The sequence below is a fragment of the Leucoraja erinacea genome, chromosome 14, assembly GCF_028641065.1.
Source record: "Leucoraja erinacea ecotype New England chromosome 14, Leri_hhj_1, whole genome shotgun sequence".
NCBI classification, from domain to species: Eukaryota; Metazoa; Chordata; class Chondrichthyes; order Rajiformes; family Rajidae; genus Leucoraja; species Leucoraja erinaceus.
In genome coordinates, this window is record NC_073390.1 from 25,187,564 (window position 1) to 25,215,146 (window position 27,583).

General features: G+C 49.7%; 2 protein-coding genes across 6 annotated transcripts in view; one reads left to right on the forward strand and one right to left on the reverse strand.

Moving 5' to 3' along the window:
• The window catches only part of p3h2 (prolyl 3-hydroxylase 2), a 42,699-nt gene extending 35,835 nt beyond the window's left edge, over positions 1-6,864 (forward strand). For 2 of the 3 annotated variants that reach the window (XM_055645871.1, XM_055645873.1), the window contains exons 8-15: positions 49-141; positions 560-689; positions 1,507-1,602; positions 1,950-2,100; positions 2,680-2,800; positions 4,357-4,432; positions 4,728-4,868; positions 5,885-6,864. In XM_055645871.1, coding sequence (XP_055501846.1) covers positions 49-141; positions 560-689; positions 1,507-1,602; positions 1,950-2,100; positions 2,680-2,800; positions 4,357-4,432; positions 4,728-4,868; positions 5,885-5,977 — 901 coding nt within the window. In that variant the 3' untranslated portion in view covers positions 5,978-6,864. The remainder of the gene's footprint in view (positions 1-48; positions 142-559; positions 690-1,506; positions 1,603-1,949; positions 2,101-2,679; positions 2,801-4,356; positions 4,433-4,727; positions 4,869-5,884) is intronic. The other variant, XM_055645872.1, reaches the window with a different exon arrangement.
• A 1,048-nt stretch (positions 6,865-7,912) lies between these two features.
• The window catches only part of tp63 (tumor protein p63), a 98,435-nt gene continuing 78,764 nt past the window's right edge, over positions 7,913-27,583 (reverse strand). For 2 of the 3 annotated variants that reach the window (XM_055645875.1, XM_055645874.1), the window contains 10 exons: positions 26,904-27,090; positions 25,861-25,976; positions 25,369-25,478; positions 24,658-24,794; positions 24,095-24,177; positions 23,276-23,400; positions 15,180-15,328; positions 13,412-13,553; positions 11,521-11,614; positions 7,913-10,143 (listed from right to left, as the gene is read on the reverse strand). In XM_055645875.1, coding sequence (XP_055501850.1) covers positions 9,847-10,143; positions 11,521-11,614; positions 13,412-13,553; positions 15,180-15,328; positions 23,276-23,400; positions 24,095-24,177; positions 24,658-24,794; positions 25,369-25,478; positions 25,861-25,976; positions 26,904-27,090 — 1,440 coding nt within the window. In that variant the 3' untranslated portion in view covers positions 7,913-9,846. Of the gene's footprint in view, positions 10,144-11,520; positions 11,615-13,411; positions 13,554-15,179; positions 15,329-16,874; positions 20,268-23,275; positions 23,401-24,094; positions 24,178-24,657; positions 24,795-25,368; positions 25,479-25,860; positions 25,977-26,903; positions 27,091-27,583 lie in introns of those variants that run through there. The other variant, XM_055645876.1, reaches the window with a different exon arrangement.

Here is a 27,583-nt window from a genome sequence, read left to right on the forward strand (position 1 = left end):
GGGAGGGGGTTTCAGCCACTGATCCCTGCTCCCTGCCCTCTGACCCAGGCGGACGACGGGGGTGGAGACCCTGAGAGCCCCAGTGATGCCGGTGATGCAGCGGAAACGGGCGGAGAGAGCGAGCGAGCCCGAGCAGCGGGAAAGGTGGGGCAGCGGCGGCTGGCGGGGGTCCGGGTGACCACTGGCTGTGGGGGAGGGGGAGGGTCTGTGTTTTCTCTCTGGCCCCCTTGGGGGGGCTGATGTCCACTCTGGCCAGGGGATGGCAGTGTCCACTCTGGCCGGGGGGGCTGGGTCTGATCAGGTCTGCGGGTGGGGGTGGTCTGGGTGGGCAGGTCTACTGAACGCCTCTCCTCATGGCTGGGGGTCCGGGGGGGGGGGGGGGGGGGGGGGGGGTTGGGGGGGTAAGGGCTGGTGCCCCATCCGCGCAGATACACACGCCCCCTAAACCCCACAGGGTGCCCAGGAGAGGGGGGGGGTGGGGGGGGCTTGGTGTGGTAGGGGTGGAATGCAAAGGTGGGGGGGTTCCCATACCCACTGACAGTCTCTCCCCCCCGCACACAGGGGGCGCGGTGCCCTACAGTGGGGCGAGGGTGGTGAGCGACTCGCGGCAGATGAACGGCAGCCAGAGGGTGTTAATGGACCACGTCATCACCCCCATCGAGTGTCAGCAGCTCTTCCTCGTGGCCAACGTGAGTCTCCCCCCCCTCACCTCACCCCTAACCCCCTCAAGGCCCCCCCCCAAACTCTTCACTCCGCACCCCTCCCCTCCCCTCCAACCACCCCCGCTCCCCCTCCCCCCCAACCTCACCCCCGTCATGTCGATTCCCCTACTATTTATATACACCTTTATAAGATCACCCCTCATCCTCCTGCGCTCCAAGGAATAAAATCCCAGCCTGCCCATCCACTCCCTATAGCTCAAGCCCTCGAGTCCTGGCAACATCCTCGTAAATCTTCTCTGCGCTTTTTCCAGCTTAACAGCATCCTTCCTGTAGCAGGGTGACCAAAACTGAGCACAATATTCCAAATGTGGCATCACCGATCATATATAACGGTGAACATAACGTTCCAACTTCTATGGTCAATGCCCTGACTGATGAAGGCCGAAAGCCTTATTGTTTTGAGTTCAGTCCAGTTTATTGTCATGTGTACCAAGGTACAATGAAAAGCTTTTTTGTTGCGAGCTATGCAATCAGCAAAAAGACTACACATGATTACAATCGAGCTGTCCGCAGTGAACAGATACAGGATAAAGGGAATAACTTACTTTTTCCACCCTATCTGCCCGTGATCCACTTTCAGGAGACTATGCGCCTGAACTCCTGGATCCCTCTGTTCTTCGACACTCTCCAGGGCCCTGCCGTTCACTGTCAATGTTCCAAATACCACACCTTACATGTACCTGCATTAAATTGCATTGGTCGGCCCATTCCTCGGCCCACCTGCTCTGCAGATGGGGGTCGCGTGTGATCGCTAACACCCCCCTCACTATCTCTGCCTCCACAGAGCATCACCACGGCGGGCGACGGGTATCGGGGCAAGATGTCGCCTCACACACCCAACGAGCGCTTCGAGGGAGCTACCGTTTACAGAGCCCTGACGGTGGGCGGTGTGGGGGGGGGGGGGGTTAGACCCACCGCTGGGGAGAGGGGGAGAGGGCAGGTCGCACACTAGTGTTTGCAAAGCCTTGATGGTGAGCAGAGTGGGGAGTTAGAACTACTGCCCGGGGGGGTTGGGGAAGGGCGAGGGGGAATGGGACAAAGGGAGGGGGGCAGGTCCCACAACGCCGTTTACAGAGCACTCATGGTGAGTGGTGTGGGGGGGGGGGAAATCAGACCCATAGCCCTGGGGGGGGGGGGGGGGGGTGGGGGAAGTGGGCAGATGGAAAGGGGGCATGGAGGGAGGCAGGTTACCCCACATTCCTCATTAATGCCCCCGTCTCTCTCCAGTACGGGGTTGAGGGGCGTATCTCGCTGCGGGGGGCGACGCTGTTCTACGAGGCGAGCGAGAGGGCTCGGGCCATCATCCAGGCCTACTTCATGCTCAACTCCACCCTCTACTTCTCTTACACACACCTGGTGTGTCGCACTGCCATCGAAGGTGAGTCGCAGGGGGGAGCGAGGGGTGTTGTGGCGGGGAGGGGCCTGTGGATGGAGGGGGCTGTGGGGGAGGGGTCTGTGGATGGAGGGGGCTGTGGTGGGGAGGGGGCTGCGGGGGGGGGGGGGGGCTGTGGTGGGGATGGGGGCTGTGGGGGGGGGAGGGGGCTGTGGTGGAGGGGGCTGTGGGGGAGGGGGCTGTGGGTGGGGGAGGGGGGCTGTGGATGGAGGGGGCTGTGGCGGGGAGGGGTGTTGTGGGGGGGAGGGGGCTGTGGGCTGTGGGGGGGGGCTGGGCTGGGGGGAGGGGGCTGTGGGGGAGGGGGGGCTGTGGGGGAGAGGGGGCTGTGGTGGGGAGGGGGGGGCTGTGGGGGGGAGGGGGGCTGTGGTGGGGAGGGGGCTGTGGGGGGGAGGGGGCTGTGGGGGAGGGGGCTGTGGTGGAGGGGGGCTGTGGGGGAGAGGGGGGGCTGTGGTGGGGGAGGGGGCTGTGTGGGGGAGGGGGCTGTGGTGGGGAGGGTGCTGTGGGGGAGGGGGTCACAGCTGGTGCCGTTACTCCCCACCCTCACAGCCCCTTCCCTGTGACTAGCAGGTCAGCAGGATAATCGTAATGATCTGAGCCACCCGATCCATGCCGACAACTGCCTACTGGACCCTGATGCCCAGGTGTGCTGGAAGGAGCCGCCTGCTTACACCCACCGTGACTACAGGTACCACAGCACAGGCCATTCGGCCCATTGCATCTACCCCATCTTCAATCATGGCTGATCTATCTTTCCTTCTCAAACCCATTCTCCTGCCTTCTCCCCATAACCCCTGACACCGATAATAATCAAGAATCTGTCAATCTGTGCCTTAAAAATACCCAATGACAGCCCCCACAGCCGTCTGTGGCAATGAATTCCACAGATTCATCACCCTCTGTATAAGTCCTGCTCATCTTTCTGAAGATACGTTCTTTTATTCTGAGGCTATGCCCTCCTTTCCTAGACTCTCCCACAAGTGGAAACATCCTCTCCATGTCGACTCTATCTGGTAAGTTTCAATGAGGTGCCCCCTCATCCTTCTAAACTCCAGCGAGTGCAGGCCCAATGACGTCAAACATTCATCACATGTTAACCCATTAATTCCTGGGATCATTCTCGTAAATCTCCTCTGGAACCTCTCCAACGTCAGCACATCGCTCCTCAGATATGGGGCCCAAAACTGCTCACAATACTCTAAATGCAGTCTGACCATTGCCCATATTACACCTCTGCTTTGCTATTCCAGCTCTCTTGAAATAAATGCCATCTCGTAGGCATTTTACAAATTCTCTCTCTTGGGACCCAGCACCAACCTGATTTAATCAGTCTACCTGCGTATTGAAATCCCACATGATCACTGTAATATTGCCTTTCTTACATGCCGATTGTATCTCCTGATGTAATTTGTACCCTATAACCTGGCTACTGATCGGAGGCCTATAAATAACTCCCATCAGGGTATGTTTACCCTTGCAGTTTCTTAGCTCCACCAACAAGGATTCAGCATCTTCTGATCCTGTCACCCCTTGCAAATTTTATTTGCTCTCTGCCCACTTGTCTGTCTTTTTGATAATCGTATAACCTTGAGTATTCAACTCCCAGCTCCGATTCTTCTTCAGCCACGTCTCCCTGGTGCCCTCAACATCGTACCTACTGATTTCTAACCTCACTCTAAGCTCATCCACCTTTGTATCCTATACTGAGTGCATTCAAATATAACACCTTTCGTTCAGTATTCACCACCCCTCTTCTCACTGGTCCTCATTTTGTCTGACGTTAGACTCATCCCTTTCTAAGCTTTCTGCCCCATTTCTTAATTTGGAAACTTTGGTAACCTCTCCCGCGCTCTCTTTCCCTTTAACTTCAGCCATGCATTTCCAATTTGATGATCCCACTACCTCACTATTTAGTATAAAGCCCCATCTATGGCACTGGTTATATGGTTTGTCAGGACACTGCTCCCAGCCGGATTCCAGTGGCGTCTGTGCTATCAGAACATATCCCACCTTCCCCAATACTGGTGCCAATGTGCAGGAAATTCAAATCCACTTCTCCCACGCCAATCTTTGAGCCACACATTCAACTCTTACCACATTAACCTTCTTGATCCTCTGCTAACTCGCACGTGGCTCAGGGAGCAATCACCCTCACTCACCCCCACCACCCCCTCACTAACCACCCCTCCCCACACAACCCCCCATCACTACCCCGGCCCCTGAATAACTGTGTGTCTCCCGCAGCGCCATTCTCTACCTGAACGGTGATTTTGACGGCGGGGAGTTTATTTTCACGGAGCCCGACGCCAAGACTGTCACAGTGAGTTGTGAGATCCCCCCCCCCGATCCAAACCGCCGCTCTGATCTGAATCTCCACCGGATAAAAACGATTCCCCCCCCCCCCCCCCCCCCCCCGACCTGATCAACCCACTCCCCATCACCTCAACACGAACCCCACCCCTCATTCCGACCCACCCCTTACAATTCCCCCTAAACACCTCGCCCCCTCCAACCTGATCCGACTCCCCCCTCCTCCCCCGGATTGTCTGCTGCACTCCCTCTCCCCCCAGTCTAACTCTAAACCCCAATCCTTCGGGACCAACTCTTTCCCCCAGGCGGCGGTGAAACCTCGCTGCGGCCGGATGGTGGGCTTCTCGTCGGGAGGGGAGAACCCCCATGGGGTGATGGCCGTGACCCGCGGGCAGCGCTGTGCCGTTGCACTGTGGTTCACCCTCGACCCACACTTCCGAGAGCAGGTGAGGCCCTCATGGAGGGAGGGAAGAGGAGGGAGGGGAGGAGTGCGGGGGTTGGGGAGAGGAGATTGAAGTCAAGTCAAGTCAAGTTTATTCGTCACATACACATACGAGATGTGCAGTGAAATGAAAAGTGGCAATGCTCGCGGACTTTGTGCAAAAGACAAACAACCAAACAAACTATAAACACAATCATAACACACATATTCTTTGACATAATAAATAATGGAAGGAAAAACGTTCAGTAGAGTTAGTCCCTGGTGAGATAGGCATTTACAGTCCGAATGGCCTCTGGGAAGAAACTCCTTCTCAACCTCTCCGTTCTCACCGCATGGCAACGGAGGCGTTTGCCTGACCGTAGCAGCTGGAACAGTCCGTTGCAGGGGTGGAAGGGGTCTCTCATGATATTGTTGGCTCTGGAGTTGCACCTCCTGATGTATAGTTCCTGCAGGGGGGCAAGTGAAGTTCCCATAGTGCGTTCGGCCGAACGCACTACTCTCTGCAGAGCCTTCTTGTCCTTGGAAGAGCAATTCCCAAACCAGATGGTAATGTTCCCGGACAAGATGCTTTCCACCGCCGCTGCGTAGAAGCACTGGAGGATCCTCGGAGACACTCTGAATTTCCTCAATTGCCTGAGGTGCTGCCTTGCCTTACTCACTGAGTGCTGAGGCGTGTGATGCCCATGTCATATCCTCGGAGATGTGGACTTTCAGGTATTTAAAACAGTTCACCCTATCCACAGGAAGGGATTAAGGGAGGAAGGGATGGGAGGAGTGCGGGGGGAGAGGAGGGCGTTGGAGGAGGATGGAAGGGAGAGAAGTGGTGACGGGGGAGGAGGGTCATAGAATGCAACATTTAAAAGACATCTCAACAGGTACATGGATAGGACAGCTTTAGAGGGATATGGGCCAAACGCGGGCATGTGGGACGTGTAGATGGGTCACCTTGGTCAGTGTGAAGGGGTTGGGCGTTAATGGCCTGTGTCGGTGCTGGGTGACTGTGGCTCTGTTTTGCTGCAGGAACGGATAAAGGCGGACGAGGCGATGGAGCTGATTTCACTTCAGCAGCAACTGGACGGCAGAGTTGAAGTAAACCCACGGGACGAACTGTGAATCTTCAGTCTATAATGTATTTATTTAAATTCCCAGCAACCCCATAGAATGTTCTAATGTGCTCTATAAATGCTAATTTAATTTGTTCACAGATTTTTACTAACAGTTATTGTCTTCCAGTTGAACCGCACCGGCTGTCTCCCACTGGAGGTTGGGCCTTGTATAGGCCTGGTCCCCGGGAAGGCCTGGGCCTTTGGTAGGCCAGGTCCCCGGATAGGCCTGGTTCCCGGGTATGCTTGGGTCTGTGGTCGGCCGGGTCTTTGTGGATCTGGGCCTAGTCTGGGGTCGGTCCTAAGGTGGGCCTGCTGCCTGCTGAGCCTGGTTGAAGGATCCCTCTCCATTGCCCCACCAACGGTAGATGGCGGCATCTTACCCACTCCCGCAGCTCCAGAGAGCCGTCCCCACTGGACACACACAGCTGCCTAGAGCTACTCTCCGTCACTAACCAAACTGTGCCAGGAGTGTGTGATGGGTCTGTGCGGCGGGAGTTTCACTGTGTGTCTGACCCTTGGAATGTGTGATGGAACAGTGGAGGGAGCGTCGCTCTGTGTTTGACCCCGAGAGTATGTTAGGACGGTACAGAGGGAGCTTCACTTGGGTCATTGTGTGTTTATCAGTCCTCATGTGGTGGTGCCCACCTGTGTGAAGTGAACTGTACAGCTGAACTTTCTGTTTCTGCACTGATGTCCTGGACAGGGGCTTCACTGTTCAAATATCGGGTGTATTATTTCGGTGTGTTCAAAACTTGTGGTTTGATTTACTGCGGGTGCTTTGTGTTTACATGCTGCACAGGAAACTATAATATTGTGGTTAAAAATCGTTATTTATAAAATGATTATTTTATAGATACTATTAAATTTTATTATCTTTGTGAAACGTGTTTCGTCCATGAATTATTCTATTTTTTTTTCTATTTGACAATGCAATTTTTTTTAATGAAAGGTGAGACACTTGATTTTGTCAATAAGAGTTCAGCTGCCTGTGAAGACCTCAGTTGTGCAATAAACAGCTTATGACATTCCTGTTTCCACGGCGCTGACAAGGAGATGGATGGGTTCCAAACGCAGAGAATGTAACCGGGCAAGGAGTCCTCGGGGCTGAGAGCCTGCCTCGCTGCTTAATTCAATCATGGCTGATCTATGCTGGCCACGACTCCACCCCTGCACCTTTTTCCCACAACGTTCTGTTCCTTAAATATTTATTCACCCCTATTTCAACTACTAATGATCCAGCCTGGCCTGGCTTAGACAGGTCTCAGATCAGCTGCACCCCATGGTTGTACGGGTGCAGTGGGGGTTAGAGACAGTTGGGGAGGGAGGGTGGTTTACCCCTTTCTGTATTGGGAGTCCTTAAGGATGGATGGATGGTTCAGTTCACCTCCACACCGCGATGGTGTGTACAGCTGCAACATAAAGGCAGCATTCAGCGGTGAGGGAGCACGATTACAGCATCTGATCACGAATGGAGGTTTTGCTGTGAACTGTTCTGTCTTCTGGACATAAAAACTGAAATGACACAGTCACCAGTATCTTGAGAAATCTTTAATTGAATGCTTAATACTGCAAAAGAAAAATAAGAGTTGCGGTGGAACTTTATACAAGAAGCGCTCTAAAGTGCATCAAATCCAACACATGGTGACAAAGATACACAGGTTGAAATACAAATACCATTTTCAAACACTACTCTCAACCTGCTACCATCCTGCCATCTCCTCTCCTCCCCTGCCCTTTGCCCCCCTCCCCTCACCTCCCCTCTCCTGTCCTGGGTTGCTGCAATTAGTTAAACACTCAGCCCCATGGCAACCTCACTGCAAACGGACTCAGCTGCCGCCACTTGCCACAATGGATAGTGTAACCGCAATCACCAGGAACAGTAGCCGAGGCTGAGTTTCCAACCTGCCAATGTTGGTGCACACACTGTTGACCATCTTTACAATTATGGTTGGACCACCGCAAACATATATTTATTTTTTCAAAAAAGCCTGTCAAAAAGCTCCAGAGATATTTACAACATGAAATGAAGACTGACCAGATAGTTCAATATTCTGAAATACACGGCAGGAAACCCCATTTAAATTTCAGCAGATCTCATTTCATTGTCTGCCACTCTGTCAGAGTCTGTCACAGCCACACTCACTCTACAGAACCCATGCTCTCTGGTCTCTCCCTCTCCTGGCACAGAATGCATTTCACACTGTTCACTGCCTCAGCTGCAAGTGGCTCAGCTGCAAGTGGCAGAGGATGGCACCAGCGCTCAGCACCCGAGCGAATTACTGAGCCTAGTGGCTGGCTCTATGTGACTGATACTGCACCCCCCCCCTCCCCCCTCCCACACACACAAATTGTGGGATTTGTGTAGTCACACAGCCCATGGCAGGCAGGCAGTGCTGCTGGATTGTACACATTAATCATTTACTGAGGATTGCCAGAGGAAAGTGCTGTAGAATTGGCCAAAATTTGCCAGAGATTGTTTTCGAGTTACTGGATATTAAACAGCAACTGTCTACAAGGATTATCTTTCCATTCTACATCTACAGGTTTGGAACAATTGTGAATTGGTGAAAAAGAATGGTCTCTGCATGGCAGAGTGTGGCTGTTGCAGACATCACCCCACTTCAGAGTTAGAGGAATTCCCACAAGATGACCCCTACTCCCGCCAATAGCACCAAGCTGCTCACAGTTCACCAATAGGACAGTCTGCAGCAAAACATCCAGATGAATACAAAATTAACATTGAAATCTAGGACTCTCAGATGAAACGGATGCAACACTCAGATCACCCAGCACCAGTTCAAGTAGGAGAACAACACACAGTATGTAAACAGTCACGATACACGTGGTGACTTCAGTCAAAGCTTTAACGAGTTTAATGATCAGCGTCCCACCCACACCAGTCCAGGCCGGGCTAGTCACCGTCTCACTCATGCTAGGTCAGGCTGGGCCGGGCCAGGCCAGTCACCGTCTACCCAGTGACAACGTGTCAAAGTGTTGGCTAATTTAATTCAGGCTGTCAGCGACAAGTGGGGCAACTTCCATTTCCTTGCCTCTTCACAGCTCCCGTCAGCACAGCCTGGGACGTGCAGGCATCCCGCAGTGATGCGTTCCCACTCACTCTGCCCGCACCAGAGGGCCAGCTTTAACCAAATAACCAGGACCAGCTCGCTCACTGACAGCAAGCGAGCAATCGGCCAGGAGGACCATTGGAAGCCAGGCAGTGTTGAGCTGCCATTAACCAGCAGCAAGCCAGCGGCAGGTTTAAATAGTAAACGGGTGAGCTGGATACCACTGCAGGGCTGGGACTAAACTAACCGTTCACAGGCATTGAGCAGGTCATGCCCTGATGTACTGAGACGGTCATTGCCGTAAATAGCAACAAGGAGGGGCTGTAACACCCTCCTTCACCGTTACAGCGGCAAGTTACAGCTACCCAATCTCAACCCTGGTGTGAAATACCCTGGGGTCAGTTACCAAGTGCAAGTAAGGACCGGTGCAGCGAGGAAGGGAGGAGGGTCCTTTGCCCAGCCTGTCCGCACTCCCTCTGCCCCTTAAGCACTCCCTCTACCCCCTCACAGTGCAGGCACGCTCAGCTGAGGAGGGTGATCCGTTCTAAACAGGAAGAGATGCATAAGTACAGCTGTTATAAATCCCACATAGCCCCTTGAGCACCCTATAAGCTTTGATACAGCTACCGAAAATGGGCAGTTTGGGCGTAAGACAAAAAATGTAAAATAAAGATATAAAACAAAACTAGGTTAAGTGCAACCGATACGAATAGTGTGAGAATACTCAGAGTATAGACATTGTGCTCCAACAGCGTGGTCAGTGAAGGGTTAGGAAGATTGTCTCTTGGGCGGGGAAGTGGAATTCCCATCACTCTCCCTCTTCCTTGATCCGCTGTTTACTGCGGCGCCCGTCCACATCAAACCCAAAGTCATTCCAGTCGTCGCGGGGAGGGAAAGAGATGGTCTGGCGCAGGGTGAAGCGGACAGCGTCGATGACTCGCTCACCGCGCGTCTCGTTCTGGGAGCCCAGGCTGGCGGTAGAAGCACTGCTGCTGTTTCTCAGGAGTTGGGGGGCGTTGGTGAAGTCCAGAGACTGTCTGTGGTCAAGTATTCCTTTCCAGATGGCGTGGCGGTACTGATCTGGGATCTTGAGGCTGATCAGATCCTGAATCGGGGTTGAGAAAAGGACAGCATTAGTTATTGACAGGCAGCAACTCAAACAGAGAGAGGCTCTGACGTGGAATGTTGCCCATGCCGTGTTCAGGCCAATAACTTGGACAGGCTGAGCCGGAGACTTGGTCAGCGTTGGCAGACTGTCCAAACCGTACCGAATTCAAACTCGAGATCTCTGCTCCAACACCTTAAACGATGAATGAAGTCCAGACCCTGGGCTCTGTTCACTGAATGATAATCCAACATTTCCCTTTAAATACACCTTTCCCATTTACACAGAATCCTGCCTTATCCTTTACCAAGGCTCGAGGTGACTCAAGTGACAAGGATACACCTGCCTGCATGGACTAACTAATGGACTGTGCACCAAATCCCTCCATGTCTCAGCATTGGCAAGGGAAGGGATATCACCCCAAGGGGCCACATGAGTGGCAAGGGTGCCGGGTAAAATTATGATTTTTGGGAACACTACCAAATATAACGCTAATGAATGCATTAGTCGTAGAGAATGTTGGAGGAATTTTGCACAGTTCTTCTTCTGTAGGTCTATTTTATCATGAATAAAGTTTATTTTTTTTATTTTTTTTATCTCAGCATTGTATCCATTTCATGTTCATGATATACAGTAGGAGCAGAACTAGTCCATTCGAGTCTACTCCACCATTCAATCACAGGTGATCTATCCTCTCTCAACCCCATTCTTTGCCTTCTCCCCATAAGCCCTGACACCCTTATTAATCTTAAGTCTGTCAATCTCTGCCTTAAAAATACCCATGACTTGGCCTCCACAGCCATCTGTGGCAATGAATTGCACAGATTTACCATCATCTGACTAATTCTCCATTCTAAAGGTACGTCACTTTATTCTGTGGCTGTGGCCTCTGGTCCTAGACCCTCCCAGTAGTGGAAACTTCCTCTCCACATCCCCTCTATCCAGGCCTTTCACTATTTGGGGATGCTTCAATGAGGTCCATCCTCATCCTTTCAAACTCCAGTTAGTTTCCCCAAACAAACACCGACTTCACACTCTGAACTTTGGCTGGTCCTTGGTGGAGCTGGCAGAGGGAGACAGTTAGATCACCTGTAAGGAGAGCCGGGGCCTGCTCCCTAGTCAAACAGAGTAAAGATGGGAAGGACTCTCCCATCGGCATGGGGGACTTCCTGCACTCGTCTCTGCACGCACCTTGTCCGAGATCCAAGGCCCACAGGGGCTCCCAAATGACAGTAAACAATTACATTACTTTCCCAGCCACAGTCAAGATATTGAGGAGCTTGATCTGACCCACACTCGCACCACCTTTTAGTTGATACCAAGGTTATAAAGGCAGCAGCTTGATGAAACCCAGAGAGATGAGAGCCAGATACTCACATCCATGGTAAAATGCTCGATCTGGTAAATATTCATCAGCCCCTGGGTGGTGAAATACTCCAAACATGATGCACATCCGGCTCTGGCCAGGAAACTGTCGGCAGAGAGGATAAGATTGATTAGCACTGCGTGTTCTCAGGCTCCTTCACAACTCACCAAACCGTCCCAGAACCAGGCAGCAAGCCAGACAGAAACACAAAGCAGAGGCGCGTCTGCAGTGTGTGAGCTTAGAGCCACGGGGAGGGGGGGCTTCTCGGCCAAGGAGGCGGCACTGTAGGAAACACTGGAACAATGTCACACCCAGGGAACAGTGCGGGCACCTATGATGATGGGGTGAACCCAGGGGGGGGGGGGTGGGCAGAGAGAGCTCCTGTTACACTGCAGTGCTCCCTCAGTATCGCACGGGGCGGTGAGCGAACGTGGGGAGCTTGGGCAGATACGTGAACAAGCAATCCTGAGAGATTCTGTAAGTGCAGTAAGGCTGAAAGAGTAACTATGAAGAGAATGGGGTCCCTTAAAGAACAATCTTTGCATGGAGCCACAGGATATGGGTGTTTATGTGCTGTACCACTCTGAATTAATTACAGACACCCTCACTGGGGAATTACCTCTCAATGTCCAAATTTGACTTCAACCCTAGACCTGTGATTCACAGGGCAACGGCATCAGACTGGAGACCATGGAGACTACAGGCAATGGTGTTGCTGCAGCCCCTCCCGCAGCCAGGAGTTGGCCAGCTCTCCTCCACTGGTCAGTCCTACAGTGTCCCAGCGTTACAGTAGTCCCCCTGCAACCCAGGGCTCTGGCAGCCTGTCACTCTGCACTGAGCTTTCCTCCACCCTCGCTCACCATGGGCGGCAAGCTGTGAGCAGCACCCACAGCTGGAGGATCAACAAAGCCGAGTTTGAAGAGGGCAGGGTTCTGGCGGCGGAGGCTGGTGTGGAGAGGTGGGGAAGGGTGGAGGTGGCTTCAATGGATCACACTCACAGAGCGCTGGGATGGGAAGAGGCTTCACACAATCTAAATGCTGGCTCTGGGTCACAGTGCAACAACTTCAACAGATCACATGGTTCTCCATATCCACACTGTGATCCACAGAACTACCAACTTCAGGTTGAGTTGACCCTTAAGATTCCAGCTGCTCCAACCAGGATGGTGAGAGGGCTATGGCTGCATTGTGGGTATGGTGGGACCTTGGGAACAGGCTGCAGTCAAGGCCAGGAGAAGCAGAGAGAGCTCTTTTAATTGCTTGTAATCCAGGAGAGTTACTCAGATGCTGTTTAGCTGGAAAGAGTGCCGAGAAGATTTACGAGGATGTTGCCAAGATTGGAGAGCTTGGGCTCGATACTATGGCTTCATTCCTTTCAGCGCAGGAGGCTGCAGGGTGATCTTATAGAGGTGTATAAGATCATGAGGGGAATAGATAGGGTGGAGGAGAGCTGGCATAGTCTTTTACTCCGAGTAGGGGAATTGAGAACGAGGACATAGACTAAAGGTGTGAGAGGAAAGGATTTAATAGGAACCCAAGAGGCAACTTTTTCACACAAAACTTGGAGGCTGTATGGAACGAGCGGCCAGAGGTGGTAGTTGAGACAGATACTATCATGACATTTAAAAATCATTTGGACAGGTACAGTACATGGATAGGAAAGGTTTAGAAGGATATGGGCCAAATGCAGGTGGGTGAACTCGGTGTAGATGAGGCATGTTGGTCAGCATGGGCAAGTTGGGCCAACGGGCCTGTTTCCAAGCTGTATGCAAGGTGAGGCGACTGGGAGCTGGCGTGAGGGTTTGGGAAGCCGTTTGCAGGGATGGTACACACAGAGCGAGAGGCACCCCACCACCAACGCAGCATAAAGAGGAAGTCATGAATCGAGTCACCACCTCTGACCTGGAGATGCTGTTGTCCGATGGGTACGGCGGGGGGGGCGTGCAGTGGGACGTGGAGGCCATCGGCGAGGTCAAGCCTTGCGTGGGGCTCAGGCCGTTCATCTCTCCGTTCATCTGCATTGGGATGCTCATCATCTGAGGCACTGAGGACACACAACATCTGGTCAGAACGCATGTGCAGACTCACACACTCGCACGCACACCCACCCAATCGTGGCACTGGCTCACCCCGCCAGCCTCCACCTCACAAAGTGAGTGAGTGAATGAGGGAACAAACACCAGTTGGCAGGGCAGCAACATAGCGGAGAGGGCAAGAGGAAAGGAAGGAAGGAGGAGGGGTACACAAGGAGGGACACTGGGGTGGATGTAAGATCATGTCATAGGAGCAGAAGTAGGCCATTTGGCCCATCAAGTCTACTCTGCCATTCAATCACGGCTGATCTATTTTTCCCTCTCAACCCCATTCTCCTGTCTTCTCCCCGTAACCTCTGACACCCTTACCAATCAAGTATCTGCCTTAAAAATACCCAATGACTTGGCCTCCACAACCGTCTGTGGCAATGAATTCACAGATAGGCTAATTAAATTCCTCCTCATCTCCTTCCTAAAGATTTGTCCTTTTATTTTGGGGTTATGGCTTCTAGTCTTAGACTCCTCCCTGTAGGAAGGGAATAAGGCAGCAGAAGGAGAAGGGGGAGGGAGGAAACGGATCCTTTGCCGCCCTCTCCTCTCCTGCCTAACACACCAGCTGCTAGAGCCTGTGGCATGGCTCCAAAGGGCAGACCTGGATTCCTTGAACTCTTCCACTGTCCACGGTGCCAGGGGTACTGGGTTGAGCTATCACGGCCACAGGAGATATTCCCACAAAGGCCCGCCTCACTCCTCGTCCCACCCCCTTCCCTGCCGCGGTGCTGGAGATGAGTTCTGGTCGAGGTGTAGCCCTGATCAGCAGCCATCACTGTGCCAGAGTCGGAGGGAAAGTGTCAACGACTATTCTGCCACTCAAGGTATCACCTTCAACTGTCCCAACGTGACTCGATATCTGAAAATGGAACCTTCACTTAAGGCCCTGAACACTGGCTCACTGACTAATCGCAAATACTAGGCAGTTCAACGCTTAGCCTGGTAAAAGAGCGGCACCTGTCCGCCCCACTATCCCTATCCCAGTGCAAGGTCCCCTATCCTTTGTTTAGTTTAGAGATACAGCACGGAAACAGGCCCTTTGGCCCATCGAGTCCGCGCCGACCAGTGATCACACTTGTTATTCCTACATACTGGTGACAATTTACAGAAGGCAATTAACCCAAAATATGCACTTCTTTGGACTGTGGGAGAAAACAAGAGCATCTGGAACAAACCCATGAGGTCACAGGGGGAATGGATGAACTTCATACAGACAGCACCCAGAGCCAGGATCGAACCAAGGTCGTCGAGGCAGAAGCGCTACTGCTGCGCCATTGTGCCTCCCACAGAGGAGGGAGAAGGAATGCACAGAGTGAAAATTGGATGGAGCCGACACCAGGATACACCCATTGACAATGTGAATATGTTCTGGCGCAGAGGGGGACCAATTGGAAACAGCTCCTAGCCAGGCCAACAACAAAGTTTGGCAATTCAGAAATGGACAGACGAGCTAGAGGGCAGTGTGGTCCTGAGAGATTAGGGTGGAGTTGGTGCTGGAGATGGGAGGAGATGGAGAAGAGGGATGCCCTTTGGCCAGGGAGGGTGAGGCAGGTGAGCACGGGAAGGAATGTGAAGATGGCACTTACCCATGTTGCCCGGCATGGCGGCCTGTGAGAGTGTGTTGCGTTGGGGGCTGATGAGCTGGCTGACCGAAGGCAGCTTGTTCCCCATGCTGTGCATCTTGTTCATCGGCGGGGGTGAAGGCCCGAAGGATTGCTGTGACTGCATCGATGGCCTGAAGGTGAAGAGGGGAATAATAAATCACTGCAACACAATCCCCATTTCAACATCTCTTTACCCAGAGGACACAGTGAACATGTTCACTCACAACACTGAACCCAGGGCCAGCATGAGGCACCACCCGCCCCACCAATATTTCTTCCCAACTCTCCACAGAGTGCATCAAGGTGCACCTTGCATCCACATACACAGGTCCTCCCAAAGATCATGCAATGTTGGTGCAGGGTCCAGACCCAAAATGTCAACCATCCCACACACGGCCTTACAGATGCCGCCTGCCCTCCGAGTTCCTCTAGCTGTTTGTGTTAATGCTTCTTATTTCAGCATCTGCAATCTCTGGTGTCTCAAACATCTAATTGACCAGTGTGTTGTGAGCAATCTGGCGGGCAAGGTTTCTATTGCACCTGTACCTCACTGTACTTGCGCATACAATAATCTCCACTTGAATTAGACTCCTTTTATTCACCTCCCTCCCCTTGGTCATCCTGGACACCAGCAGCGTGCCTCTGGGAATGACAAGGTTCCAGGTGACCAGAGAGGGAAGTTGGAATGTACCTCCTACACTAATTACTTCAATGGTTCAGCTCACGTTTAAAGAAACACTTGCAATGTGTACTGTACCTCAGAAATATTTATATACACCTCCGCTGCCAGTGTGGCACTAGTTTGTAAACTCAAGCAGCAGGAGGAATGGCCCATCGCCTGTTTCTGGGGTTGACCCAGGATGAGTAGCAGACCACGACACTGGGAGAATGCCCCTGTTCTTCAATAACATGTTTAACCTCTGCCTGCCGAGATAACTTGGCTCGCCGTCGCATTTGGAAGGCGTCGCTTCTGACATTGCTGACACATGCATCCGCGATGATTTGGGAAGGTGGAGTGCTTCACACTCCCTGGGGATAGTCAGAGGTTCTCAGAGATGGGTCAAAAGTAGGCAAGAGGAGAGCGTTGTTGGAATTCCTTCCAATTTAACCAAAAGGCAAGCAATACATACAATTAACCACACAAGGGCATAGTGTGTGTGCACAGTGCACGGAGCGTAATAGGAACGAGACAGTAGTTTCTAGATTTAAGGAGAAAAACCCAGGAGAGAAGGATGCCAGGTATGACTTGAGGGCCTGAGCTATATGGAAAGGTTAGGCAGGTTAGGACTTTATTCCTTAGAGTGCAGGAGGCCGTATAAAATCATGAGGGGGATAGATAAGGTGAATGCACAGTCTTTTATCCAGGGCAGTGGAATCAAAAACCAGAGGGCATAGGTTTCAGGTAAGAAAGGAAAGATTTAATACAAAATTGAGAGACAACTTTTCACTCAAAGGGTGGTGGATAAAATGAATGAGCTGCCAACTGAGATAGATACTAGAACAACATCTGAAAGACATTTAGATGGGTACATGGAAAGGCCAAATTTGGAGGGATATGGGCCAAACACAAGCAGATGTGACTAGATTGGATGGTGCATCTTGGTCAGCATGGACGAGTGGGGCTGAAGGCCTGTTTCCATGCTGTTTCTCTCAATGCAATGATAATCTTCCTCCATGTTATGTTTTAGTAAAGTTAACAAGAAGGAACGTTGCTGGTCTACCCCATGAGGACTGCAGCCACATCCTCCACAAGGCTCCTGGCTCCAGGGTATGGACCTGCTCTCTGCCTCTGCTGCCTCCCCAGCAATGCCAGATGCTTCCTCACAGCAGGAGGACCAAGAAACACTCCACACAGAGCCTCTTTACCCCATTTATTTAAAGTATCTAGCAAAGGTTTCAGCATCATTCTAGCAACACACAAGAGTGCCGACAATCAAACTGCAAACACTCCTTCAGTCAGGAACATATTTGGCCGACATTATAGTTCCACACTTGGGCCAGCCAGCTGAAGTAAAATGATTGGTTAAACAGTCTCTGGTGGTGAAAGGATCCCTACTATAAAACACAGAACACTACAACCAGCAGCTCGGGGACAATCTGGACAGAGAGAGTTATTGTTTCAGCTTGATGACTTGTCAGAACTGAATCATTAATCTTATTTTTCCTCTTTCCACGGATGCTGCCTGACCTGCTGAGTGTTTCCAGCATTCTCTATTTTTATTTCAGATTTCCAGCATCTGCAGTATTTTACTCCCACACACCAAATACTAACAGCACCTCTTGCGTGACAAAATATTTTATTAAATAAGAAAATGACACGTGGCTGCAAGCTATGCTTTGCTTTTGCTCATTTACTTTACAGGTGAACTCTGTTTTATTCCACTGGTTCAGGCATCCACAGGTAGCGGATAAGTGTTCTAGCCCAGGACAAGGACACAAGTTGCTGTTTGCCTGTGCCCCACAAGAGGGAGCCCAGGGCACAGGCAGCAGATATTCATGGGCCAGTTATCAAAAGGGACACATTTTCATCCAATGGGCTCTGGATTTGGTGTAAAACAAGTCAACACTGTGTAACATTCCCGTGCTAGTCACACCATATGGAGTGAGGGACCACCTTGTATCACATTGAATAATGCCCAAGGACTAACTTCAGAAAAATGCATTAGCTATCTAAGGGACAAAAGTAACTGGAAAAAAATATACAACAGGATAAACTTAAAAATAAATTAACACAGAGAAGTCAATGCCAAGAACATGGATTTGCAGGAACCAGTTTGCTGGAGTCACCACTACAATCTTTGCTGCAGCTATGTGTGCAGCCAGTTCCAGAATGAAGGCTGCCAACATCATGTCCAGACCACCTAATTTATATTTACAGCAGGCACATTTACACTTTGATGTGGATGGACAGAATACCATTAAGGCTGAATGACGTTAAGTGAGCAGCCAAGTGCTTGATCTCATTGCTGGATATTAGGCATGAACTGAAACACTGTCAAAAGCAAAATATTACAAAAAGAATGTGCAATAAAATCAAAAAACATCTCCAATAAAACTGGAATTTCTGCCATAAGGCGAGCTCTTGCCACTTGGGCCAAAACATGATGAAGAGAAGGTAACTGGTCCAGCCTAACAACAGGGTGCGACAGCTAGAATCAGAAACGGAGCAGGGAAACAGGCCCTTCAGCTGCAATACACAATTTGCTCAATGATCTCAAGAACTGAAGTTCTGACCAAGTTATTAATTACATTGAAATAGCAACACAAAGCGCAGCAATGCATCTGAATGGCTTTCATGGCCAATTTGAAGATAAAATACAATCAGCACAAAGGATTTAAAATGTTTGTACATTGGAACCGAATTGGACAGTTCACATATTTGTTACATAATAGACAGTCAGGGATATTGTTAAAATTCCAGAGGCAGTCACAGACAGTCACAGTAGAGTGGCCAAAGATCCAGGTGAAGATGTTTACCACCCTGCAACAAATATTAAAGCACTGGTTCACATTTTGTTTGTTTGCTGAATCCATTCCCGGAGAGTTTTCTCCACTTTTTATCAGCAACTTGCAAGGAAAAGGAAAGATTCCTGGAGAAATCTGAGGCACAATTTTATTGGGGATCAGTGGGTGATCTTTGTCTTGTGTCGCTCTTGTGTAATGTGGCCTTTATTCGGGAACAAATCATGTGGTAACCTGGACAAAAGATTCCTTTGCAGATCTTGCTGAGAGAGGCTAATTAACTCTGAAGTCAAAGGGAGAAGCCTGGGTGGCTCTGCAGAGAAGGTAGTTTCAGGGATGTCATTTACAACTAGCTTGTTTACAACTGAGTGCCAATGTCCAAGTATGTGTGAAAGGTTACGGTACTCCACTAGTGAGGCAGAGAGCCAGAGTTCAAACACAGTGGGAAATATAGTCACTGCGAAAGGAGGCTAAATACAACCCGAGGGATAATCTGTCTTTTACTCTAAGAGTGGTTGATACCTGCAATGTGCACCAGAGGAAATGGTCAGGCACTTAAGGTGAGGTGAAGAAAGATATGATCTTAATGTGGGTACATGGGATTAGTGTAGATGACCAGGTGGTCAGCATAGAGATGGTGGACCAAAGGACCCATTTGTGAACTGTGTGATTTTATAGACACAGCATGTAGCAACTCCACAACTTCACCAATGTTGTCATAATTGTACATGTCTCTCGGACATTGCTGAAAATTACACTCAGCAGGTGTTCCCTTTCCAACCCACCTCAACTGAAACACGTGAGCAAAGTCACCAAGTTGGGATGATACATTTCAGGTAGCTTCAGAAGGAACAGCCAGAGATATTTTCACAAGACTCGCCCAATTCCATAACCTTACAAACAGTACACACCCTTTAGTTAAAAGTACTGGCTTTCTTTAGTGTGTGAACAAAACTGGCAAGGTAACATTTGCTGCCTAATGCCCAGGTTTATGCTGAAGACTTTAAGAGTTTGGGTGGCAGGTGGCCTTTGCTGTGCAATTTGGGAGTTTGCTCCAGAACACTGCTTCCCTGACCAGTGAGGAAAGCCAGGCTGTGACGTATCCAACTTGTAGTGTTTAACTGCACGGATATGAATTTGTGGCCTCTGCCCTGCTAATCCAGAACCATAACCACCTGGCATTTTGTTACAGAAGCAATCACTAAGTGGCGCGCACTCACTGGACCGGAAGTCAATTCCACACCAGTTGAGGGGGCTACAGAAATAGCCGCAGATGTTGAACATTGAAACTGGTAACAAGCGCTGATGGATGGACAGCAGCAACTGGGTAGAGACTGGGAAGGCAGACATATCACCCATCAGTGAAGTTGAGCTGGGTTACTCGCTGTGGAATGTGTCTCTTCCAAACACTCCAGCTCAGTTCTCCGACAACGGTCTTTCTACATGTAGTGGAATGTTTGAGCTAGAGCTGCTTCGTTCCACCCCCCTTTGTCGAGGTTGTGTAAGCTGTTCTCTGTCTGTATGCAAGCGGGCGTGTTCTCCATCACCAACAGCCTTTTGCCAGTGTTTGGCTCCATGTGTTCATTTTGAAAGCAGGCCTTGAACAGACTGGAGAGAGGGAACCGGAGAGAGAAAGAGAGAGACAAAAGAAAACATAGATAAGGATCGACAGAGTGGAACCTCCGAGCCCTAGACCTGCCCACATCCATGACCATGACGATATCTTTGGGAACAGGGTATCAGTTCCAGCTGATTTACTTGCACAGTTTTGAATGAGGGATTCAAGTCTCAAGAAACTCCGAGTGCAGTGAAACTACCAGATAACAGCACAGGACAGCAAGAAGTTAGGGTTTTAAGTTGTAGAATCCTCACTTCATCCACTCTCTGCAAACTCCCTGGTTTCACCCAATATCAATCAGGAGCGACAGGGTGATCACATTGCTGGGCCCTGAGAGGAGTCTATGTTTGGATGAGGTTAGCCGCATGTTGGATCATCATGTATGCCTGGACCTGCAAATGTCACAAGTAGATGAGAAAAGGAAATACAATGTCTGAGCCCTTCAGAACAAACCAGGGCAGTGAACTGTCTTGGCCTTGCTGAAGAATCTGGCTTATGATGCACAATTGATTGATGAAGATAGGGCAATAAATATTAGTCAAACAAGTAACAGGATAGATACAGGCCCTTTGGACCAATTAACCTTTGCCAACCAAGAACTAATAAAAACCTGAGGGGCAACCTTTTCACTCAGAGGGCAGTGGGTATATGGAATAAATTGTCAGAGGAGGTAGTTGAGACAGGTACTTTAATAGCATTTAAGACACATTGTGCAGATACACGGATAGGAAAGGTGGGCCAAATGCAGGCAAATGGGACTAGCTTAGATGGGGCATCTTGTTTGACATGGACGAATTGGGACGAAAGACCTGTCTGAGCACCTCATAATTGTATATCATTCACTAAATCGCACTGTCCCTTTGCTCCAAGGAAACTATCGCTCACCCAGACATTCCCTCTTCTTACTGCAATTTCTCAGCCCTGCCAACAGCCTTGTAAATCTTTGCCCCTTCCATTTGATTGATAGGAGACAGCAAACCCACCACAGAAAACAGTGTGGCAGCGTTTCAACAGTAGCAGACAACAGTCTCTCTCACACACAGCAACTCGTCATGATCATGGAGGAGAGATCAAAGAAAAAGTGACAATACAGAAGAAATAGCCTGAGCAGCAACCAGCTACTTAAACCAGTAAACAAAAGGAAATCAGACACTTGATGGTGGAGATAAGGCACTCACAGCAGCACACTGCAGCATTTTGTCATCTTTACAAGTGAAGATTTGACAGACACAATTGTATGATTCTAAAGATAAATCTCATCGATTTAAATTGCCTCCTTCAACCACAGGAACGCCAACTGCTCAAAAGCTCGAGTGAATGCGGTTGTACTTGCATTGCAGGAGCCATTAGGGAAAAGGCAGTGAGAGGAGGGGAAGCTTTGATGACCACGCACTAAGGACAAGGCTAGTTCACACCCCCTAACCAACCCACATCCCACAAGATTTTGTTGCATGAAGATTAGATTGAGTTCTGCTTGATGATGGGCAGCATCTTAATAAAGTTACAGTTCCACAGAGAGCTGGACAATTATCTAATTCTGAATTGGTAGCCAGTATTAATGGTTTCAGGCACTAACAATTCATGGAATGCCGACCTTTCTCCAAACACTTTGTTTTAATCCCGTAGGAGTTTAAAGTGATGATGCTCTCAACACTAATGATCAAATACACTCTTAACTCCTTTTGTGAATCAAGATTATTCTTCCTTCTGGCCTTTCCTGCACATAGGGCGGCACAGCGGTAGAGTTGCTGCCTTACAACTCTGGAGATGAGTTTGATCCTGACCAAAGGTAATGTCTACAGGAAATATGACAATAAACAAATCTAATCTAATCCAAGTCTGTACAGATTTTGTACATTCTTCCTGTGACCATGTAGGTTTACTCCCACAAGATATACAGGTTTGTAGATGAATTGGCTTCTGTAAATTGTCCCTAGTGTGTAGGATAGTGCTAATGTACAGGGTGATTGCTAGTTGGCACGTCTCAGTGCACCGACGGGCCATTTTCCACGCTATACCTCTAAAATCTAAAGTGAAACAAGTAGGCCCAGATTTCCCATAACCAAACGTAATGGCCCAGTGCCTGTAGATTAATTCTGTGCTGAGATAAGGAACTGTAATTGTGGCATGCCCTATACTTTTTAAACATTCGTCTCACACAGTTACAAAGCTGCTGCAGTGGAGGTGGGGGCTGGCTACTCAAACCTTTCAGGAATTTCTGAATATTGAAACAAAATATTCCCACCACCTTTCCAAGACAAGAGATGCATCTGTATGTAGACACAAGAAACTGCAGATGCTGGAATCTCAAACAAATCACAAAGTGCAGGAGGAACTCAGCGGGTCAAGCAACGTTGAGTTGGGAGCTTCTTCAGACCAGACCTGAAATGTCGCCTGTCCATTCCCTCCACAATGCTGCCTGACCTGCTGAGTTCTTCTAACATGTTGTTTCGCCTCTACAGGAAAGCAGCCAGTAGCATCAGAGACCCACACCACCCAGGTCTCATTTCACTCCTGCCATCCGGAAGAACGTACAGGAATCTGAAAACTGTAACATTCAGGTTCAGGAACAGCTTCCTCCCTACAACTAATAGAATAGTAAACACTACAAATAAGATCTGAACTACATAGACTTGGGGAGCATTGAGTTTCATTATTATGTCTGGAACATATGACAATAAAACACTCTTGACTTGATATTCTGCTTCTCAGTTCTTCTGGTCTTGCCTCTCGCCATTGCCTAGTCTTTGAGTTTGCTTGTGACTCCACATTTTATGTGGGGCCTATTGCACGCTGGAGGTCCCCGATCCCCACAGTGAATGTAGGAAATGGATTGCCTCAGTGAATTTGCCTCAGCAAGAAACTCTCAGAGGTTTTAAGGCACTGAGTTATGAGCCAACGATGGATATACCCATGCCTGCTATGATGACCAGCATCAGCCTGCTGTCAGCTGTTAGTCTGTATAAAGCCTTGAGGCTGTGATGCTCTAATAACTTACTGTTTCTGCAGCAAAAGTTGCTGCTGCTGCCGGTAGCTCTCGATGGTGTGCTGTGGCAACTGCTGCATCAGTTCCAGTGACTCCTTAATTTTCAGCAACATTTCATAAGTGTCCCGTCCTTTTATCTGTAAATCAAAAAGTATGCAACAATCAGCTCCGACAACAAAGTTCACTGGCAGTCACACAGGCCTCATCATCCAAAATGTATCAAAGTGTTTGGTTTCAGGGATGGTGCTGGAGGAGAGGGTCAGCAATAGCACAGAGAGGTGCAGCCACAGCAGAGCAGCGGGTTCAGGGCAGCAACAAAACGTGACTGGCAGTAACAAAACCCAGCGGGTTCAGGGCAAAGACCAGACGGAAGAGTAGAGCTGTGTAGAGAACATAGGCTGGGAAAGTGGTGGAGCACCTTGCTGAATGGTTGCAGCAACTGCCATGGGGCAGGGAGTCTATAGACTCTAGAGAACACATATAGGAGATTTTGTGGAACACAATTGGAACTGGAGAATTCTGGAAAAGAATGGATATAAAAAGGCTATAAATATAACAGTCGACACAGACATGGTGGGCTGAAGGGCCTGATTCTGGGCTGCATGACTGTGACTTGGTGCCTGATTCAGCTGAGGTAAAACATCTCAAGACAAATACGATGATAAAATGGAAGCACAAAGATTGTTGGGGATATCCCAGGAGAAAACTGCTATTTTTCATTTTCAAAAGTGAACCAGCACACATTCTTCGGAAAGTGTTTGGCATGTCCGATTGAATTAAGGTGAATGGATCACACACAGATCAGAATGACGTCAAAGAAATGGAACCTACTGGTAAATAGAAGAGCTCCTCTTCTCCTGGCCGCCGTTTCTTACTGATGGAGGCCACCTGGATGCCCTGGTTCACATGACGGACTGCAAGAGAGATTACAAGGAGCTTCACTAAGTGCTACCATCAGCACACATACACACATCAGTATCATCTGTCTGCAGCTCCTCAGGAAGTTTAATCGGTCATATCAAGCCCCCAGCTGTAATGGCAGGGGAGGGGCACCGTTCATGGTCCCTGCCCTAACTGCCACATTCTCAGCAGCAAAGTTGGGCAGCTCTGAGGAAATGTGCAACCTTAGGATAAACGTGACAGCTTGACCCCTTGTGCTCACGACAGATAGAGTTGTATACAGTAGTAAGCCGATATTTCTGTAGCCAGGGTTTTCAGAAGGTATTGACCATAGGGAACCATCCCAAGGAGTGGGGGTGAGTAGAATATTCTGTACTAGCCTCCTCTGAACAACATGTTAGAGAATCCCGGCCCTGTCCACACAATGGTCTGTGCCTGAAGCAGACTCTAGTGAACCGTGAGAGGCCAATGCTACACAATCCAATTTTACTTACGCCGCTTGGTGCTGTCAACGCCCTTTACCCCTTCGGTCACTTGCTGCTTGCGGATGCTGTCCTCATCTGCCTTACGGTCACGGCCAGGGCAAGCACAGATACGGGCTTCAAAGCAGCGGCGTCCCAGCACCTGGCCACTGGATAAACGAGAACAAGACGTGAACATTACAACAAGGCTCTCCAAGCAAATACAATTCAACGGTTGTACAGAGGAGCCAAGACACTGGCAAGACCTCTGGTTACAGATGCCTGGAGTATCTGATGTTGCTCACATCCAGCACCAGGGATATTTTACTGGGCTAGAGGCACAACATGAATGCACAATGCTGCTGTTTATAGAAGCAGAGGACAAGCAGTGCACACAGCCAGCAGAAGCTCCTTCAATGCTTTGTTCATTGAGTAGGGCACTCCCTGGGGAGCTTTCCTTCTGCCTGGTGTGCTTGCCAGGATCAGCCACCCCTCCCCCGGCCTATGGTCAGCAGGTAACTCACTATTACACTTCTGCAGTGTTACTGAGAACGTGACGGGTAGCAATAAAACCCAGAACAGTGCTGTCAGCCCTCCTCTTGCTCACCTGCCCTTTTCCAGTCTTGCACTCTCACAACGACTGGGAAGCACGAAGCTAACCGAGAGCGCGCAGGTGAGATTTGAAAAAGCCGACTCTTACGGGAAGGTTTTACAAGCCAAGGGAGGAGGAGTGGATCTACTTACTCCCTGTTCTCCAGGGTGACGATGATGAGGATGGGCCGGCGATTCATTCCCCCCACACAGCTGCTGTTACACATGAAGTTGTACAGAATGGTGGTGAACTCTGTGCCGACCTGGAGCAAGAGGAAAACAGAGAGGTGTGAGTCTTACACTCCAGCAACACGATGGTGAAGCTTGGTCACACTGAACTCCGTCTAACACTGAAGCTGCTTCAATCTCTTTACAGCCTTCCCGCTCACACCACGCCGTGAGAGCCGTTGACGTGACTACTTGTTTAATGCATTTGTTAACTTTACCAGCAAGGTAAAAAACTGACTGTAGCAGATTAACTGTCTGACATAATCTGGCAATTTTTCTTGGAACCAAATTCAAATTGGTGCTAAAGGTTAATTATCACCAATACTATGTACAGCTTAGTCCGAGTGTCAGCATATAAGCAGTAGGGCTGCTTCATCACTGCGGCGATGGCCCAGGCTGGGATGGAGGGTTCCTCACCTGCGGAGGCTCATAGGGCACCATGACGCTCTGCCGCCCCGTGATGGGATCCTCCACGTACTGAGCATGGCTGCTCCCCTCCACTCGGATCAGGTGGCTGGGTGGGGCCACTTGACCTGTAAGAACAACACTCCAGTTGAAAGGGAACAAAGGGAAATAATTCAGTCATTTAAAACACCCCGATACCCTTTCACTCTGCCATACATACATGCACCTGGTTAACATCATGTACATCATTCCGCAGTCTATAGCCCTCCATTAGCTCTTATGTGGCACAAGGCTCCTCCTTAATATTTTCCCCTCAATAAACAGTTTGCGAAAATTAAATCTACAACTGCCCTGATATAATAAGAGCCTAAGGTGAGAGCCAGAACAGCCTTAGGAGTGGCTCCAATGCATGCAGCCAGCATGCTCCGTGCATTCAACGGATCAGAAGGCTGCTCCTCAGTGTAGTTGTACAAACTGGTTAAACGCTGGCTGCAGCTACAGTCAAGCCTGATTTCCTATTGGAAACTCTTCGTAAGCACTTGAGTTAGTCTGGACATAATATCGAAGCATCAACTACTTTCTGCTCAGTGTCCAATGATTACACCCACAACATTGTGGGCTCGTACGTGCAGCATATAATGTCACAATCTCAATATTCCCAAAATGAATTGTGTGACTCCATGTGGAGAGCAGACCTGATAGTAAGGAGTCACTGGCATCAAAATTTATCATGAATTGGAAACCTTTCACTATTTTCTGCCCCACCTCGAGTTCTGAAGCAGCAGTCACTCTATGACCTATTTGCTTTGGTGCGACTGAACCTATTGAGAAGGGAACTTACTGGATGAACAGTGGTCCCTATGTGAGTATTGCCAATGTTTGGCCTATGAGGTGGTGTGTTTCTGCAGTAGCACTCCATCGTCTGGTCTCCTCATGACGTGCAAGTAACGGATGTGATTGGAAGTTCCAGACATTCTAGTGCGTGCCATTCTGAATGACCTAACATTCGCAAACACCTCTCAGAAGCTGATTTAAAGACTCGGTCAGGGCATTACCATCATTGAACTCCCTGCTGAGCTCATGGTTCGGGCAACGTTTCACCACCTCCGTGACATGTTCCGCCTTCTTGTATACTGGCATGGCTCGGATCACAGCTCCTTGTGGTGGCTGCGTCATCACTTTGATCTGGATGGGGCACGTCTTGGCAATCTGACAGTACAACTTCTTCAGCTCTGGAGAATACTGCAGGAAAGGAGAACGACAGGGGTGGGTCATTGAGGAGCACCGACAGCAGCTTATTCGCCAAATCTCCGACGTTGTTGCTGAATGAGCACAAATGATAATCACACCAGCTTGCATTAGTACACAATATTTCAAAAAGTACAAGAGTTTATAAATTCCATTGCACTGTTCAAAGTTCTTATAGGCACAGACATTATGGGCCGAAGCATCTGTTTCTATGTTTACTGTTCTACATTCTTCATTGTATTTGAGCTGAAACGTAACAAGCACATACAGTGTCAATAATCAATTTCACCAGGAACTCAGATAACTCTATCAATGTGTTTAGGTTCCACACACTGCAAGCTACGGATGAGCTTGTCTGGAAGCTTGTGTACAGAAGCAGAGTCTGTCGGAGTAAAGGATTAGTATAAAGACACAGGATGAAGTGGAGTAACAACTTTCTTCATGTGAAGTAGTACTGTTTCATTACGAGTGGCAGAAGCTCCCGGCG